This window comes from Hemibagrus wyckioides, linkage group LG07 (genome assembly GCF_019097595.1).
Source record: "Hemibagrus wyckioides isolate EC202008001 linkage group LG07, SWU_Hwy_1.0, whole genome shotgun sequence".
Classification (NCBI taxonomy): domain Eukaryota; kingdom Metazoa; phylum Chordata; class Actinopteri; order Siluriformes; family Bagridae; genus Hemibagrus; species Hemibagrus wyckioides.
The window spans coordinates 33,509,901-33,523,533 of record NC_080716.1 but is presented as its reverse complement, the minus strand read 5'-3'; the positions used below and the strand labels follow the sequence as shown (position 1 = coordinate 33,523,533).

Sequence of the window (13,633 nt, the reverse complement as noted above, 5' to 3'; positions counted from 1 at the left end):
CTGGGTTCGTTCCTGACTGAGTGTGGAGCTTTTCTTACTCTGTCCAATGTAAACTTGGAGAATTGTCATGGTCAGTGATTGGTTGTTGGGAACAGTGGTGATCAGTGATTGGTCACTGGGAACAGTGGTTAGTGACTGGTCATTGTGATCAGTGATTGGTCAGCTTTACACACCAGTGGAACGTTGAGTGAACCTGCTCTCTCTCATGTTGATCATTTTGCTAATGTTAAGTACTGAGTTCTAGAAAGAAGAAAAAATGATCTGCCAGAAGAATCACTAAAGACCATTTAAATTTGATGTTTTATAATCTGACATGATGCCAGCAGCAACTGCACATCTGAGCTGATTAGAGCTGGAAATGTTTCTGAAGATCTGCACTATTTCATTTTAAACATTTTGTCACATACACAATCCTCCACAGTATGATACGCAGTGAAACGCTTACACGACTGTGACCTTGAAAAGGAAATAAGGAGGTAAAATGCCAAAGGAGAGAATAAAATATAAAAGCTACAATTTTGTTACAGTAAATAAAATAAAATATAAATAAAAGTAAAGGGGTTTTTTGGACAGAATACTGAGACCCTTCAAGTTCTTAAAGAAAAATGATGTCTATTGAATCAGACACTGAAACACTCCGGCTTCTGTCATTTATCCCCGAGAGCACTTGCAGTCTGTCTGTGTTAATGCTAGGGCATTAAAACTATTTAAGGTTAGATCTGAGGCTGAGCTCGGCTCTACTGATTATTTCCCATACTATTTAACAGTATCTCTGTCTAACTGATGGTTTGGAAACATCTGAAGATCCCTCATGAGGACCTGGAATCTGTAGGCAGGGACAGTAAAGTCTGGACTGACCTCAGCCTGCTGCCATGGCAACACACACCAGGGAAAGTGTAAGGTAAATGGAAATTTAGAGCTATCTTCTCAAAAGCATTTTCACCACTCCAGCAACTTATACACTTATTTAACTTATGCAACTTATAAAAATGTGAATGAAGACTCTGGAGTGACCTGGTCATTCTCTTATCTTAATTTGGCCAGATGTATCATAAGTAAATAAAACTCATCACATTAGCTTCTACCCTGAGGAACAGAATGTAAAGGTGATCTTACCCTTTTCTTTTTCCTCAATGCTTAAAAAAAGACTCTCATACAAGTAAATGTAAAGTGAAATAATTTCATTCTGTTATTTGAGCACAATAAAAACTCCAACATACAGAAGAGAGAAGAGTTTAAGTAGGAAAATCTGTTTATTCATTAAACACAAACTTTTAATATTTTGTATAGACTTGATTGAGCAGTGATTTAATAAACTGTTTGAACAGAGCTGACCTGATCACGCTGAGTCTGATAGCTGTGAAAGATTAGACTGATGTTCTGTCAGCTCAAATCATTTCTGTATCCAGCTCACATTGGGCTTTCGGCTATAAATGTTTTTAATTAGGTTTTCTGCCGAAAATAGCAGCAAGTTACACAATTGTTGCAACACAGGCATACTACATAGTGTCATCTCACAGGTGTGGCATCCTACAGGTGTGGAGCCTTACAGGTGTGGCATCCTACAGGTGTGGAGCCTTACAGGTGTGGTGTCAAAAACAGAATGTGGGACTTCTTGTTAAGCAGTGACAGTAACTTAGCTTTGCTTCCCCTAGGATGCATAAAACCAACATACACTGTTTCATTGCACAGGTTTGACTCACATGTCTGCGGTCAGCTTGCCGTATCGGTCAGATCAAGGAAATATCTGATCACTGACCCCATAATGCCTCATTTAAGTCTTAAAGCTAAATGGTACAGTTGAAGTAAACGTTCTTGGTGTTAGCTCGATGAATTGTCTATTAACTGTCAATTTGTCCTCTTGAACATATTCTTTTCTTTTCTCCCACCTGAGGTCACTGGACACAGCGATGGTGCTGGAGCTGACTATTGCGATTGAAACTCTTGCCACACTCACAGCAGTGGTAGGGTTTGTCTCCGGTGTGTATGCGCTGGTGCTGCTGTAGGGTACTCTGCTGAGAGAAACTCTTTCCACACTGTGTGCAGTGATAGGGCTTCTCTCCGGTGTGAATGCGCTGGTGCTGCTGGAGGACACTGGTGGAAATAAAACTCCTCCCACACTGGAAACAGTGATAGGGTTTCTCTCCAGTGTGGATACGCTGGTGTCGCTGAAGATGGCCCTTCTCGGTGAAGCTCTTCCCGCACTCGGGGCACTGATGGGGCTTCTCCCCGGTGTGAGTGCGCTGGTGCTGCTGGAGATGACTCTGCTGTGTGAAGCTCTTCCCACACTGCGAGCAGATGTACGGTTTATCTCCTGTGTGAGTGCGCTGGTGTCGCTGGAGATCGTCTCTTTCGGTGAAACTCTTCCCGCATTCCGAGCAGCGATACGGTTTCTCTCCGGTGTGGATGCGCTGGTGTCGTTGAAGAGTACACTGCTGAGTAAAACTCTTTCCACACACTGAGCAGTGATACGGTTTCTCTCCAGTGTGGATGCGCTGATGATTCTGGAGAGAATTCTGCTGAGTAAAACGTTTTCCACACTGGACACAGTGATACGGCTTCTCCCCCGTGTGGATGCGCTGGTGTGTTTGTAGAGTGCTGTGCTGAGTAAAACTCTTTCCACACAGTAAGCATCGGTAGGGCTTCTCTCCTCTCTGGAGATGCTGGTGTTTTCTGAGATGATCTGCTGGAGGAAAAGTCGATCCATGGTCTAAATAGGGATGGATTATTTTAGCCATCTGTCTGTGGATGGTGTTTGTAGAGATAGTATCAGTCTTTTGTTCACTACTAGAGCTTCTTCTAGACATCAACGAGTAACAGGGCGTTGCTCCTACCTAGACCAAAAAATCAGAAGTGAGAAAGTATTTGAAAATACTGAATAGAATAAATAAGCAAACACTGTATAAATGTATGGATGTAATTTTGGGCTTGTTACTTAGGGTTTGATCAGAGATACCGTCCACCCGTTAATGCCATCTGACTCCTGCAACTGATCCTGAATGTAACCCCAACATGTTCTCCACACCTCCATCCGGCAGCACCTGATTAATCTCATAGATTTATCCCATTCTGCACCACACTCCATCCTCTAGACAAAGCCCAACTGAAACCACCATCAGGATACAAAGTAGAACTGCATCAAGACTCTGCTGTCCTGCACTCGGGTCATGGAATGAACTTCCCCTGGCTGGAGAACATCCGAGTTCCTGTACAGGCTAGAGAACATCTGATCCACTGACCTGCCTGGGGTCCCTGTCTAGAATGAAGTTCTGATTCAGTGGTGGTCTTCAAATAAAGACTAAAGTCCTACCTATACATCAAGCACTTCGAAACATATTTTATATAAAATCTCTGTGTTCTCTTTTCTTGCTGTGTTTATTTATTCCTCTTACAGTGTTTTAGCTCAAAGCCATTCTCAGAACCTGACCTCCTGAACATATGCAGTTACAACCTAAGGTTTATAATCAAACTCAATTTCTCATCATTTTAAAATAAAGTTAAGAGACAGATTTTTTTTTTTAGATCAGATTTCCAGTGGGTCAGGAGTTTGTTAGTATTTGTTGCCTCTAAAATTTAATAGTTCACTTGAATCAACACTTGGGCAATTGTAGACATCCACAGTCTTCTCCCAACCCTCACCTCTTTAAGTTATTTTATCATCACTGTCCTGCTAGAAGACCCAGCTACACTAAGTTATATCTTTCTAGCTGATGTTTCAAGGTGTTGCTTCAGTATTTATAGATAATCCTACATACTCATGATGCTGCCACCACCGAGCCTCACAGTAACGATGTTCTTCACCACAGCACTGATCATTATGGCCAAACACTTCAACAAACAATCACTTCCACTCTGCTCAGAGTTCAGGGATTTCACCTACAGCTTGAATATCAAATTAAAGACTGGTCTGAAACGTCACTGTACTTTTACATCTACATTTATTCCTTAAGTACACTGCAGTTACTGAGTTCAATTTATTACAACAGCACTTTTAACAAGGGACAGAGTCACAAAACAGCTTCCAGATACAGACAAAGATTTGAGAAAGAGTTAAGAGAAGAGTTTTAAGAAAGAGGCGTGGCCAGATCGAGGTAATGTGTACATGTTACTTCACCACAGCGGAAAAAACACCAGAAGCTGTTCACGAGTGTTTTGTAGCCCTGTTCTGAAGTCAGTCAGAAGGTTATTAATGTTCGTATAAGAGCCGAAACAGAAGAAAACACATGGTACGAGATACAACACACTTTATTTTAGTTTGATCACAAAGTTTTCGGTTTCTCACAGACATCTCAACACTATGGTCAATCCTCCCGATTCAGAGAGAAAAGGATTTCCAAGCATGTTCCTGATAGAAGTTACTGCTACAGTACTGAATACTGACAGCTTCACTGTGGCACTATAGATTAAGCTTTATCTTTACATATTTATCAAATTTCAGATCTATTAAACTCTAATACAGCAGGAACATGGTGATTTTAATGACATTTATATTCACAAGCTCTGATTGGAGGCAGTGGATTTTATTTATCTTTAGAAATGATAATAATTTTAGATAATCTTTCTCAAATTCAGTAGATATCAGGTCTGTGTTTCATGGAGCATGTTGTGTCCTGCAGAAATAAGTCCTTTTTCCAGGTGGACTGTGTGGAGCAACAAACATTCGAAACGAATTTAAGCTGCAAAAGATTCACAAGATTTCTACAGAATGTCTGAAGTTGGACTCACCGTCTCAGGAAACACCTCCGAATGGCTGATGGAGAAACACCTCTGATATAAACACTGCAGCTCGACTTCTTCTTCTGAGGTCACTTCATTTCAGTGTGCTACAGTGCTGTGGTCATCACCGCCACCTGCTGGACAGAGACACCGCTCCTCTGATTCCTATCCTTCTTTTAAACAAGTCATTTATGTAGTACCCTCTCCATGTTCTTCATGCTCTGACCAGTGATTGAAAGTTTTGTGTTATTTCCAGGACAATATTTTTGGGATTCATTTGTTTAACAAACCAAATAGCAGGGAAACCACAGTTATCTAATTTGCTCTCATTTAAACTCAGCACTTAGACTGAAAGTGCTGTAACTGTTGATCTTCTGGGTTAGTAAAAGTTGTCTTCTCATTGGCTGTGTCTCGATCCTGGCTTCAGGCACTAAGGTCTTCACTGAAGTGCACACTTTTCTGACACAGAAGAGCGAGACTCTTCACCTGATTGAATACATCACTTATCTGCTTCAATGTTCAACCTTCACTCAAAAGTTTATAACGATGAATGTCCTCTTGTCCCTCTGTCACCACAAAGACATGAGGACAGCAGGGGATGAGCCTGATTCCGCATCCGTCATGAACCTTTATCATGTCTCTTTGACATACAGCCTGATGCTGATTGTATATCTGCACACTTCTGATGTTTAACTCATGTCCTGAGTGGAATATTCTGTACTGACTGTGGGTCCAGTGTGCTCTCACCTACATGTCCTTCTTAACGTCTCTGTATTTCTATAAGGAGAAGACGTACATATCAGGAAGATATTTTCATTTTGTATTGAACAGTTAGTGACTTACTTTCATCAAACACTTTCATCAAGTGTAACTGAACAAAGTAATCAATAGAGTGCATTTAAAGCCAGGTGTCTTGTCCTGTTAGCGATTAGCAAACAAAAAATGGAAAGATTAAAGTTGTAGATTCAGTTTATTCAGGAAACACAGTGTAAGATACACTATACTGCCAAAAGTTTTGGGACATCTGCCGTACATGCACAATAATTTTAATGACATCCTATATTTAATCTGTGGGGTGTAATATGGAGTTGTCCCGCCCTTTGCAGCTATAACAGCTTCAACTCTTCTGGGAAGGTTTTCCACAAGGTTTAGGAGTGTGTTTATGGGGATTTTTTTACCATTCCTCTAGAAGCGCATTGCACTGATGTTGGACGAGAAGGTCTGTCTCACAGTCTCCACTCTAATTCATCCCAAAGGTGTTCTATGGGGTTGAGGTCAGGACTCTGTGCAGGACAGTCAAGTTCCTCCACACCAAACTCACTCATCCATGTCTTTATGGACCTTGCTTTGGTCAGTGGTGTGCAGTCATGTTGGAACAGGAAGGGGTCATCCCCAAACTGTTCCCACAAAGAGCATGAAATTGTCCAAAATGTCTTGGTATGAAGCTGAAGCATTAAGAGTTCCTTTCACTGGAAATAAGTGGTCAAGCCTAAGTCCAGAGAACATGTCTCTACTGCTCTGGAGTCCAGTGGCGGCGTGCTTTACACCACTGCATCCGACGATTTGCATTACACCTGGTGATATAAGGCTTTGATGCAGCTGCTCAGCCATGAAAACCCATTTAATGAAGCTCTCTACACACTTATCTTGAGCTAATCTCAAGGCCACATGAAGTTTGGAGGTCTGTAGATATTGACTCTGTGCTCCTCAGTGTGTACTGACCCCGATCTGTGATTTTACTTGGACTTGGAGTTGCTGTTGTTCCCAATTGCTTCCTCTTTATTATAATACCACTAATACCACAACAGTTGAGCATGGAATGTTTAGTAGTGAGGAAATTTCATGAATGGACCTATCACGGTACCACACTTGAATTCATTGAGCTCCTGAGAGCGACCCATTCTTTCACAAATGTCCCAAAACTTTTGGCAATTTAGTGTATTTAAGATATACCTAAATAAATTAAACGATCACTGCGCACACTGACACTGGCTCCGAGTCGGGTGAGTAAATCTCCTTCCACACGGCGGACTCATACTCCGTCTCTGCTTTGTGAGTGCGCTGGTGTTGCTGGAGGTGACCCTGCTGTATGAAGTTCTTCCCGCACTGTGTGCAGTGGTACGGTTTCTCCCCGGTGTGGATGCGCTGGTGCTGCTGCAGGGCGGTTTGCTGTTTGAAACTCTTCCCGCAGTCTGAGCAGTGATACGGCTTCTCTCCGGTGTGGACGCGGCGGTGTCGCTGGAGAGTTCCGTGCTCGGTAAAACTGCGTCCGCACTGGGAGCACTGGTACGGCTTCTCTCCGGTGTGGATGCGCTGGTGGTGCTGGAGGGTGCTGTGGTTGGTGAAGCGTTTCCCACACAGCGAGCAGTGATAGGGCTTCTCCCCCGTGTGGATGCGTTGGTGTCGTCTCAGGTTACTCTGTATGGTGAAACTGGTGCCGCACTGCGAGCAGCGGTACGGCTTCTCCCCCGTGTGGATGCGCTGGTGTCGCTGAAAAGTGCTCTGCTGATTAAAACTCTTTCCACACAGTAAACAGTGGTGGGTTTTCTCTCCGGTGTGGATGCGCTGGTGTCGCTGAAGGGTGCTGTGCTGAGCAAAACTCTTCCCGCACTCGGAGCACTCGTACGACTTCTCTCCTTTCCGGGGGGTCGTTCTAGTCGTCTGTCTGTGTGCGCTGATGGAGTCAGACGTCTCCGGCTGAGCGTCACAGCTGCTTCCAGACATCAGGCTGCAACACGGCATCGTTCATATCTAGAGCAGACCATTAGGAACAAATCAATTAACTTTCATTATTGTGCTTGAGAAATAACCAGACTATTTCCAATAGCAGCTCTTTCTTACTCTGGTCTTCCTCAGCTGAGAAAAAAACATTCCACTTCCTTAAACTTCATGTGTCTCTTAACATCTGCTACATCTTCAATTATTCCTCACACAATTATTCAGAAGATAATCACACAGAGAGATTCAGAATGAGCTGTTGCTATAGAAACGACACCAAGTGCATTAACATAAACCTGCGCTGCTGTTATAGAGAATTAATCAACACCTTCTGACCAATCAGAACGCAGGATTCAGCAGTAACTTCACACTGTATTTCATTAGTTATTTAATTGTTATATTTATGAATTCATCACACAGCTATTTCACTCTCACAGTACACTATGGGTAACAAAGTAAAACATTATCAATATGTTTTCAGTTAAAAATGGATTCTTGTTCAGTATTTATAGAATCCCTCCCAGCTCTCTCTCTCTCTCTCTCTCTCTCTCTCTCTCATGTTCATACGTCAGCAGTGATGAGTTCTGATTGGCTAAAGGAGACTCGACTTCTCTATAATAATGTTCATGTGTGATGTAATCTGCACTTAGAAGTGTAATCATATTAAACACGTTATTTCCCAATAATTGTATTATATAAATGTATATTAAGAGCGCTATTCTGTCATATTCAATTCGGACTCTGGGTGCTGTGTGTTCGTCTGGCCAGGAGATGGCGCTGCTGGACATTTCAGCAGAAATCTCCCCCGTGATTCATGGACACTGTTATATTTATTCCAGGTTTTTAATATAACGTTTCCGTACAGCTGAGTCTGTGAACGGCCCCGTGTATGGTAGAGAACCGTGCAGAACCGGGATGGGTTCAGTCTCATATCCACATTAATGTTCAGCACAGCGCCATCTAGATGAACAGTACCACTCCATCCGCAGGAGCAGAGGAGAAGAACCTGACACAAGGCTTTAATGTGTTCAATAATCCGCATTAATGATCACCAGAGTCTGGAGAAGGCTGAGTCCCACACAGCTCCCAGTCTTATGGAGTGAGCTATAGAGTGTAGATTATATTATTACACCATGCACTACAGTCTGAGGACAAAATACTGATTTAACTCACCATGGCTCTGGGATTTCTCCACAAACAGTCATGCAGACCGACTGCTTCTGCTGCTGCTTCTTCTTCTTTCATATCAAGGTATGTGGTGTTGTGGTAGCGCCCCCTGCTGACCGCAGGCATTATACCATTATCACTACATATAAATCTTTGACTCACTCTCCCTCCTCTGGACATGTCCAAACCATCTTAATCTGTCCTCCCTAACTTCGTCCCCCAAACGTCCAACATGAGCCGTCCCTCTGATGTACTCGTTCCTAACCCTGTCCAACCGTGTCCCTCCCAAAGAAAACCTCAACATCTTCAGCTCTGCTACCTCCAGCTCTGACTCCTGTCTCTTCCTTGATTCTCGCTGATATTTTTCTTTCACAATTTCTATATTTACTTTATATTTACTGTATATATATATATATATATATACTTTTTACAGACTTTCACCAACACCAACTCGCTCTTCTGATGAGAATCTTGGACAATTCTGATGAGAATCCTAACCCTAACCTTAACCTGACAACAACTTGGTGATGGAAGTCCATTGATAAACCATGATTATAAGCATTATTAGATCATTATCGTTTATTTTATTCTAGTTGGTTATTGAAAATGATAGAATTTAGATTTTCATTGTTTCATATTTTATCATTTTACATTTTTACAGTGAATTAAGTAATTAATTAAAAAAAAGTATGTGTTAGAGTTTATATCAAAAATAAAAGGAGTCTCTCTCGAGTCCAGAGTGTTGAGTGTAAAACCCTGTGTATAAACTCAGTATTAGGACACAACTCACGTGATCACACTTTACAGTCTCATGGCAACGCTTTGGTTTTTAAAATTAAATATAAATGTCTTTCACTGCAGACATTTCTCTTTATTCTTCAGTCCTGCTTTTAGAAAACTTCATTCCTTCTTTCTCACCACAGCAGAAGGGTGTGACCTTTTAACCGAAGCAGGCGTGGTGTATTATTAAAAAACAAAACAAGTTTGCTCAGGTTCTGTGATACATCTCAAATGTAATGGTTTAATTAACTGCTTTAAGTCTCCATTTAGGTCAGTAATAGTGTTTTATAATCAATGTGAATGATTTGGGAGCCAATGTAGTGTGGATAAAATAGGAGTGATGTGTTCATATCTTCTGGTTCTAGTTAGAACTCTAGCTGCTGCATTCTGGACTAACCGGAGCTTGTTTCTGCTCCTACTGGAACATCCAGACAGTAAGACATTACAATAATCCAACCTAGAGGTAACAAACACCTGCGTGAAAGCTACACCTGTTTTAGAGATTCACCTTCACTTTGGTGACACAGACCAAGTCCATAAAATCAACCACATCACCGGGTAAGTAGTTCAAAATTTCAGGTTTATTCTCTAAAGATTTTAGGATGACTTCAGTGAATCCTCACCTGTTAGTTTGACCCATTTTTCGTATTTAGTTTTTACACTTCACATAATTAACCAAAATTCTGTGTGTGTTAATGTGTGTGTGTGTGTGTGTAAAGAGACAATGAGTGACCTGTTCATCATCCCAGGGGCTGTACTCAGCACAGGAATCAGCTTTGCCTTTTCTGTTATCAGTTATAAAAAATATCTGCAATCAAAAGAGAAGATCAAGGTAAAATTTTAAAAAAATTCACTTTTTTGAAAATTTTAAAAGATTTTATAGAAAACAAATCAGCTACTGACCAATCAGAATCCAGAAAGCAGCAGCTCTGTGGTGGAATACACAGATACACAGTGCAGACTGTTTTCTCCTCAGATCCCACATTTTAAGCCAGGTGATGACCTGCTGAAGGAAGTCCAGAAGTCTGCCAATAAACGACTGTATGCAGCAGTGGAAGGTAAGAAATATTAACCAGTCATTAATAATCCACACGTCATTCATAACAGAAGAATAATTATTGTTATTATTAATCTGTTAAGATTATTACGTAATGTTTTTATTATTTGCTCTATCATTTAACACTTATCACGTGTGTGTGTGTGTATGTGTGTGTGTGTGTGTGTGTGTGTGTGTAGGTAAAGTTGAGCCACTGGGTAAACCACTGAAGAGTACGTTTGTGCCCGAGTGCTATGGAGTCATACGCAAAGTGACCACCAGAGGGCAGCGGTGGGTAGAGAAAATAATTAATTCTGCAACTCAAAGCCAGTTTTCATGGGACTGTAAAAGGAGGTTTGAATAATATATATATAACACAGTGCTGCTCCATACATCACTCCATAATCTCAGCTACATCACTCCATAATCTCAGCTACATCACTCCATAATCTCATTTACATCACTCCATAATCTCAGTTATATCACTCCATAATCTCAGCTACATCACTCCATAATCTCATTTACATCACTCCATAATCTCAGTTACATCACTCCATAATCTCAGCTACATCACTCCATAATCTCAGTTACATCACTCCATAATCTCAGTTACATCACTCCATAATCTCAGTTACATCACTCCATAATCTCAGTTACATCACTCCATAATCTCAGCTACATCACTCCATAATCTCAGTTACATCACTCCATAATCTCAGTTACATCACTCCATAATCTCAGTTACATCACTCCATAATCTCAGCTACATCACTCCATAATCTCAGCTACATCACTCCATAATCTCATTTACATCACTCCATAATCTCAGTTATATCACTCCATAATCTCAGCTACATCACTCCATAATCTCAGCTACATCACTCCATAATCTCATTTACATCACTCCATAATCTCAGTTACATCACTCCATAATCTCAGCTACATCTCAGCTACATCACTCCATAATCTCAGCTACATCACTCCATAATCTCAGTTACATCACTCCATAATCTCAGTTACATCACTCCATAATCTCAGTTACATCACTCCATAATCTCAGCTACATCTCAGCTACATCACTCCATAATCTCAGCTACATCACTCCATAATCTCAGCTACATCACTCCATAATCTCAGCTACATCACTTCATAATCTCAGCTACATCACTCCATAATCTCAGTTACATCACTCCATAATCTCAGCTACATCACTCCATAATATGAACTACATCACTCCATAATCTCAGCTACATCACTCCATAATCTCAGTTACATCACTCCATAATCTCAGTTACATCACTCCATAATCTCAGTTACATCACTCCATAATCTCATTTACATCACTCCATAATCTCAGCTACATCACTCCATAATCTCAGCTACATCTCAGCTACATCACTCCATAATCTCAGCTACATCACTCCATAATCTCAGCTACATCTCAGCTACATCACTCCATAATCTCAGCTACATCACTCCATAATCTCAGCTACATCACTCCATAATCTCAGTTACATCACTCCATAATCTCAGCTACATCACTCCATAATCTCAGTTACATCACTCCATAATCTCAGCTACATCACTTCATAATCTCAGCTACATCACTCCATAATCTCAGTTACATCACTCCATAATCTCAGCTACATCACTCCATAATATGAACTACATCACTCCATAATCTCAGCTACATCACTCCATAATCTCAGTTACATCACTCCATAATCTCAGTTACATCACTCCATAATCTCAGTTACATCACTCCATAATCTCATTTACATCACTCCATAATCTCAGTTACATCACTCCATAATCTCAGTTACATCACTCCATAATCTCAGCTACATCACTCCATAATATGAACTACATCACTCCATAATCTCAGTTACATCACTCCATAATCTCAGTTACATCACTCCATAATCTCAGCTACATCACTCCATAATCTCAGTTACATCACTCCATAATCTGTTACATCACTCCATAATCTCAGTTACATCACTCCATAATCTCAGCTACATCACTCCATAATATGAACTGCATCACTCCATAATCTCAGTTACATCACTCCATAATCTCAGTTACATCACTCCATAATCTCAGCTACATCACTCCATAATCTCAGTTACATCACTCCATAATATGAACTGCATCACTCCATAATCTCACTTACATCACTCCATAATCTCAGTTACATCACTCCATAATCTCAGCTACATCACTCCATAATCTCAGTTACATCACTCCATAATATGAACTGCATCACTCCATAATCTCACTTACATCACTCCATAATCTCAGTTACATCACTCCATAATCTCAGCTACATCACTCCATAATCTCAGTTACATCACTCCATAATATGAACTACATCACTCCATAATCTCAGCTACATCACTCCATAATCTCAGTTACATCACTCCATAATCTCAGCTACATCACTCCATAATCTGTTACATCACTCCATAATATGAACTACATCACTCCATAATCTCAGCTACATCACTCCATAATCTCAGCTACATCACTCCATAATCTCAGCTACATCACTCCATAATCTCAGTTACATCACTCCATAATCTCAGTTACATCACTCCATAATCTGTTACATCACTCCATAATCTGTTACATCACTCCAAATTAAATCAAATCCTTTAATCCTAATATAAGACACCATTATCCTGATGCATTATAATCTTTTTAATCAAAGTAATGTAAGTAAAAGTATCTAATGTAAAGTACAAACAGAAAATATAAACACTCAACATTTATAAAGGTGAAACCTCACTGCTCTCTATCATGATGTTCCTCTAGCTCTGATACCTGCAGTACCTCACACACCTGAGTGGAGAATAAAGGAGACACTGGATCAACTACACAAACTACTTCTAGTGTTCTAGCTGGAGACAAACAGTCAGATAATCATTATGGATCAGTGAGAGTGTTAGCTGCTTTGGCTAATGGCATCACTTCATTCACCTCGTTGGTTTATAATATCAGAGCTGCAGCGTCCATCTCAAAATGAGCCATATAGTGGAGACACTTTACTTCAGAACTGGACATGGCTTTATTACAGAACTCTCCAGAGCTTCAGATCCCTGTTTAGTGTGTGTTCATATGTTCATGATCATAAACTACAGCCTTTAATTTATCGGCAGATAACTATATCAGTAGTTATGATATATATTATGGGCGTGAACATTAAGGTCCTGAAAA

At 40.7% G+C, this 13,633-nt stretch overlaps 2 protein-coding genes across 2 annotated transcripts in view; one reads left to right on the top strand and one right to left on the bottom strand.

Annotated features, from left to right (window-relative positions):
• Positions 1 to 1,166: 1,166 nt before the first annotated feature.
• Positions 1,167 to 8,731, bottom strand: LOC131356771 (zinc finger protein 420-like). Its single transcript, XM_058395966.1, has 3 exons — positions 8,608 to 8,731; positions 6,704 to 7,467; positions 1,167 to 2,673 (listed from the first exon to the last, which is right to left on the bottom strand). Exons 2-3 carry the CDS (start codon positions 7,456 to 7,458, stop codon positions 1,896 to 1,898), a joined length of 1,533 nt encoding a protein of 510 aa, XP_058251949.1. The 5' UTR covers positions 7,459 to 7,467; positions 8,608 to 8,731; the 3' UTR covers positions 1,167 to 1,895.
• Positions 8,732 to 9,589: 858 nt separating this feature from the next.
• Positions 9,590 to 13,633, top strand: part of LOC131355694 (mitochondrial ubiquitin ligase activator of nfkb 1-like) — a 5,960-nt gene continuing 1,916 nt past the window's right edge. Inside the window, exons 1-5 of the mRNA XM_058394113.1 lie at positions 9,590 to 9,651; positions 9,747 to 9,939; positions 10,101 to 10,213; positions 10,358 to 10,439; positions 10,618 to 10,708. Coding sequence (XP_058250096.1) covers positions 10,106 to 10,213; positions 10,358 to 10,439; positions 10,618 to 10,708 — 281 coding nt within the window. The 5' untranslated portion in view covers positions 9,590 to 9,651; positions 9,747 to 9,939; positions 10,101 to 10,105. The remainder of the gene's footprint in view (positions 9,652 to 9,746; positions 9,940 to 10,100; positions 10,214 to 10,357; positions 10,440 to 10,617; positions 10,709 to 13,633) is intronic.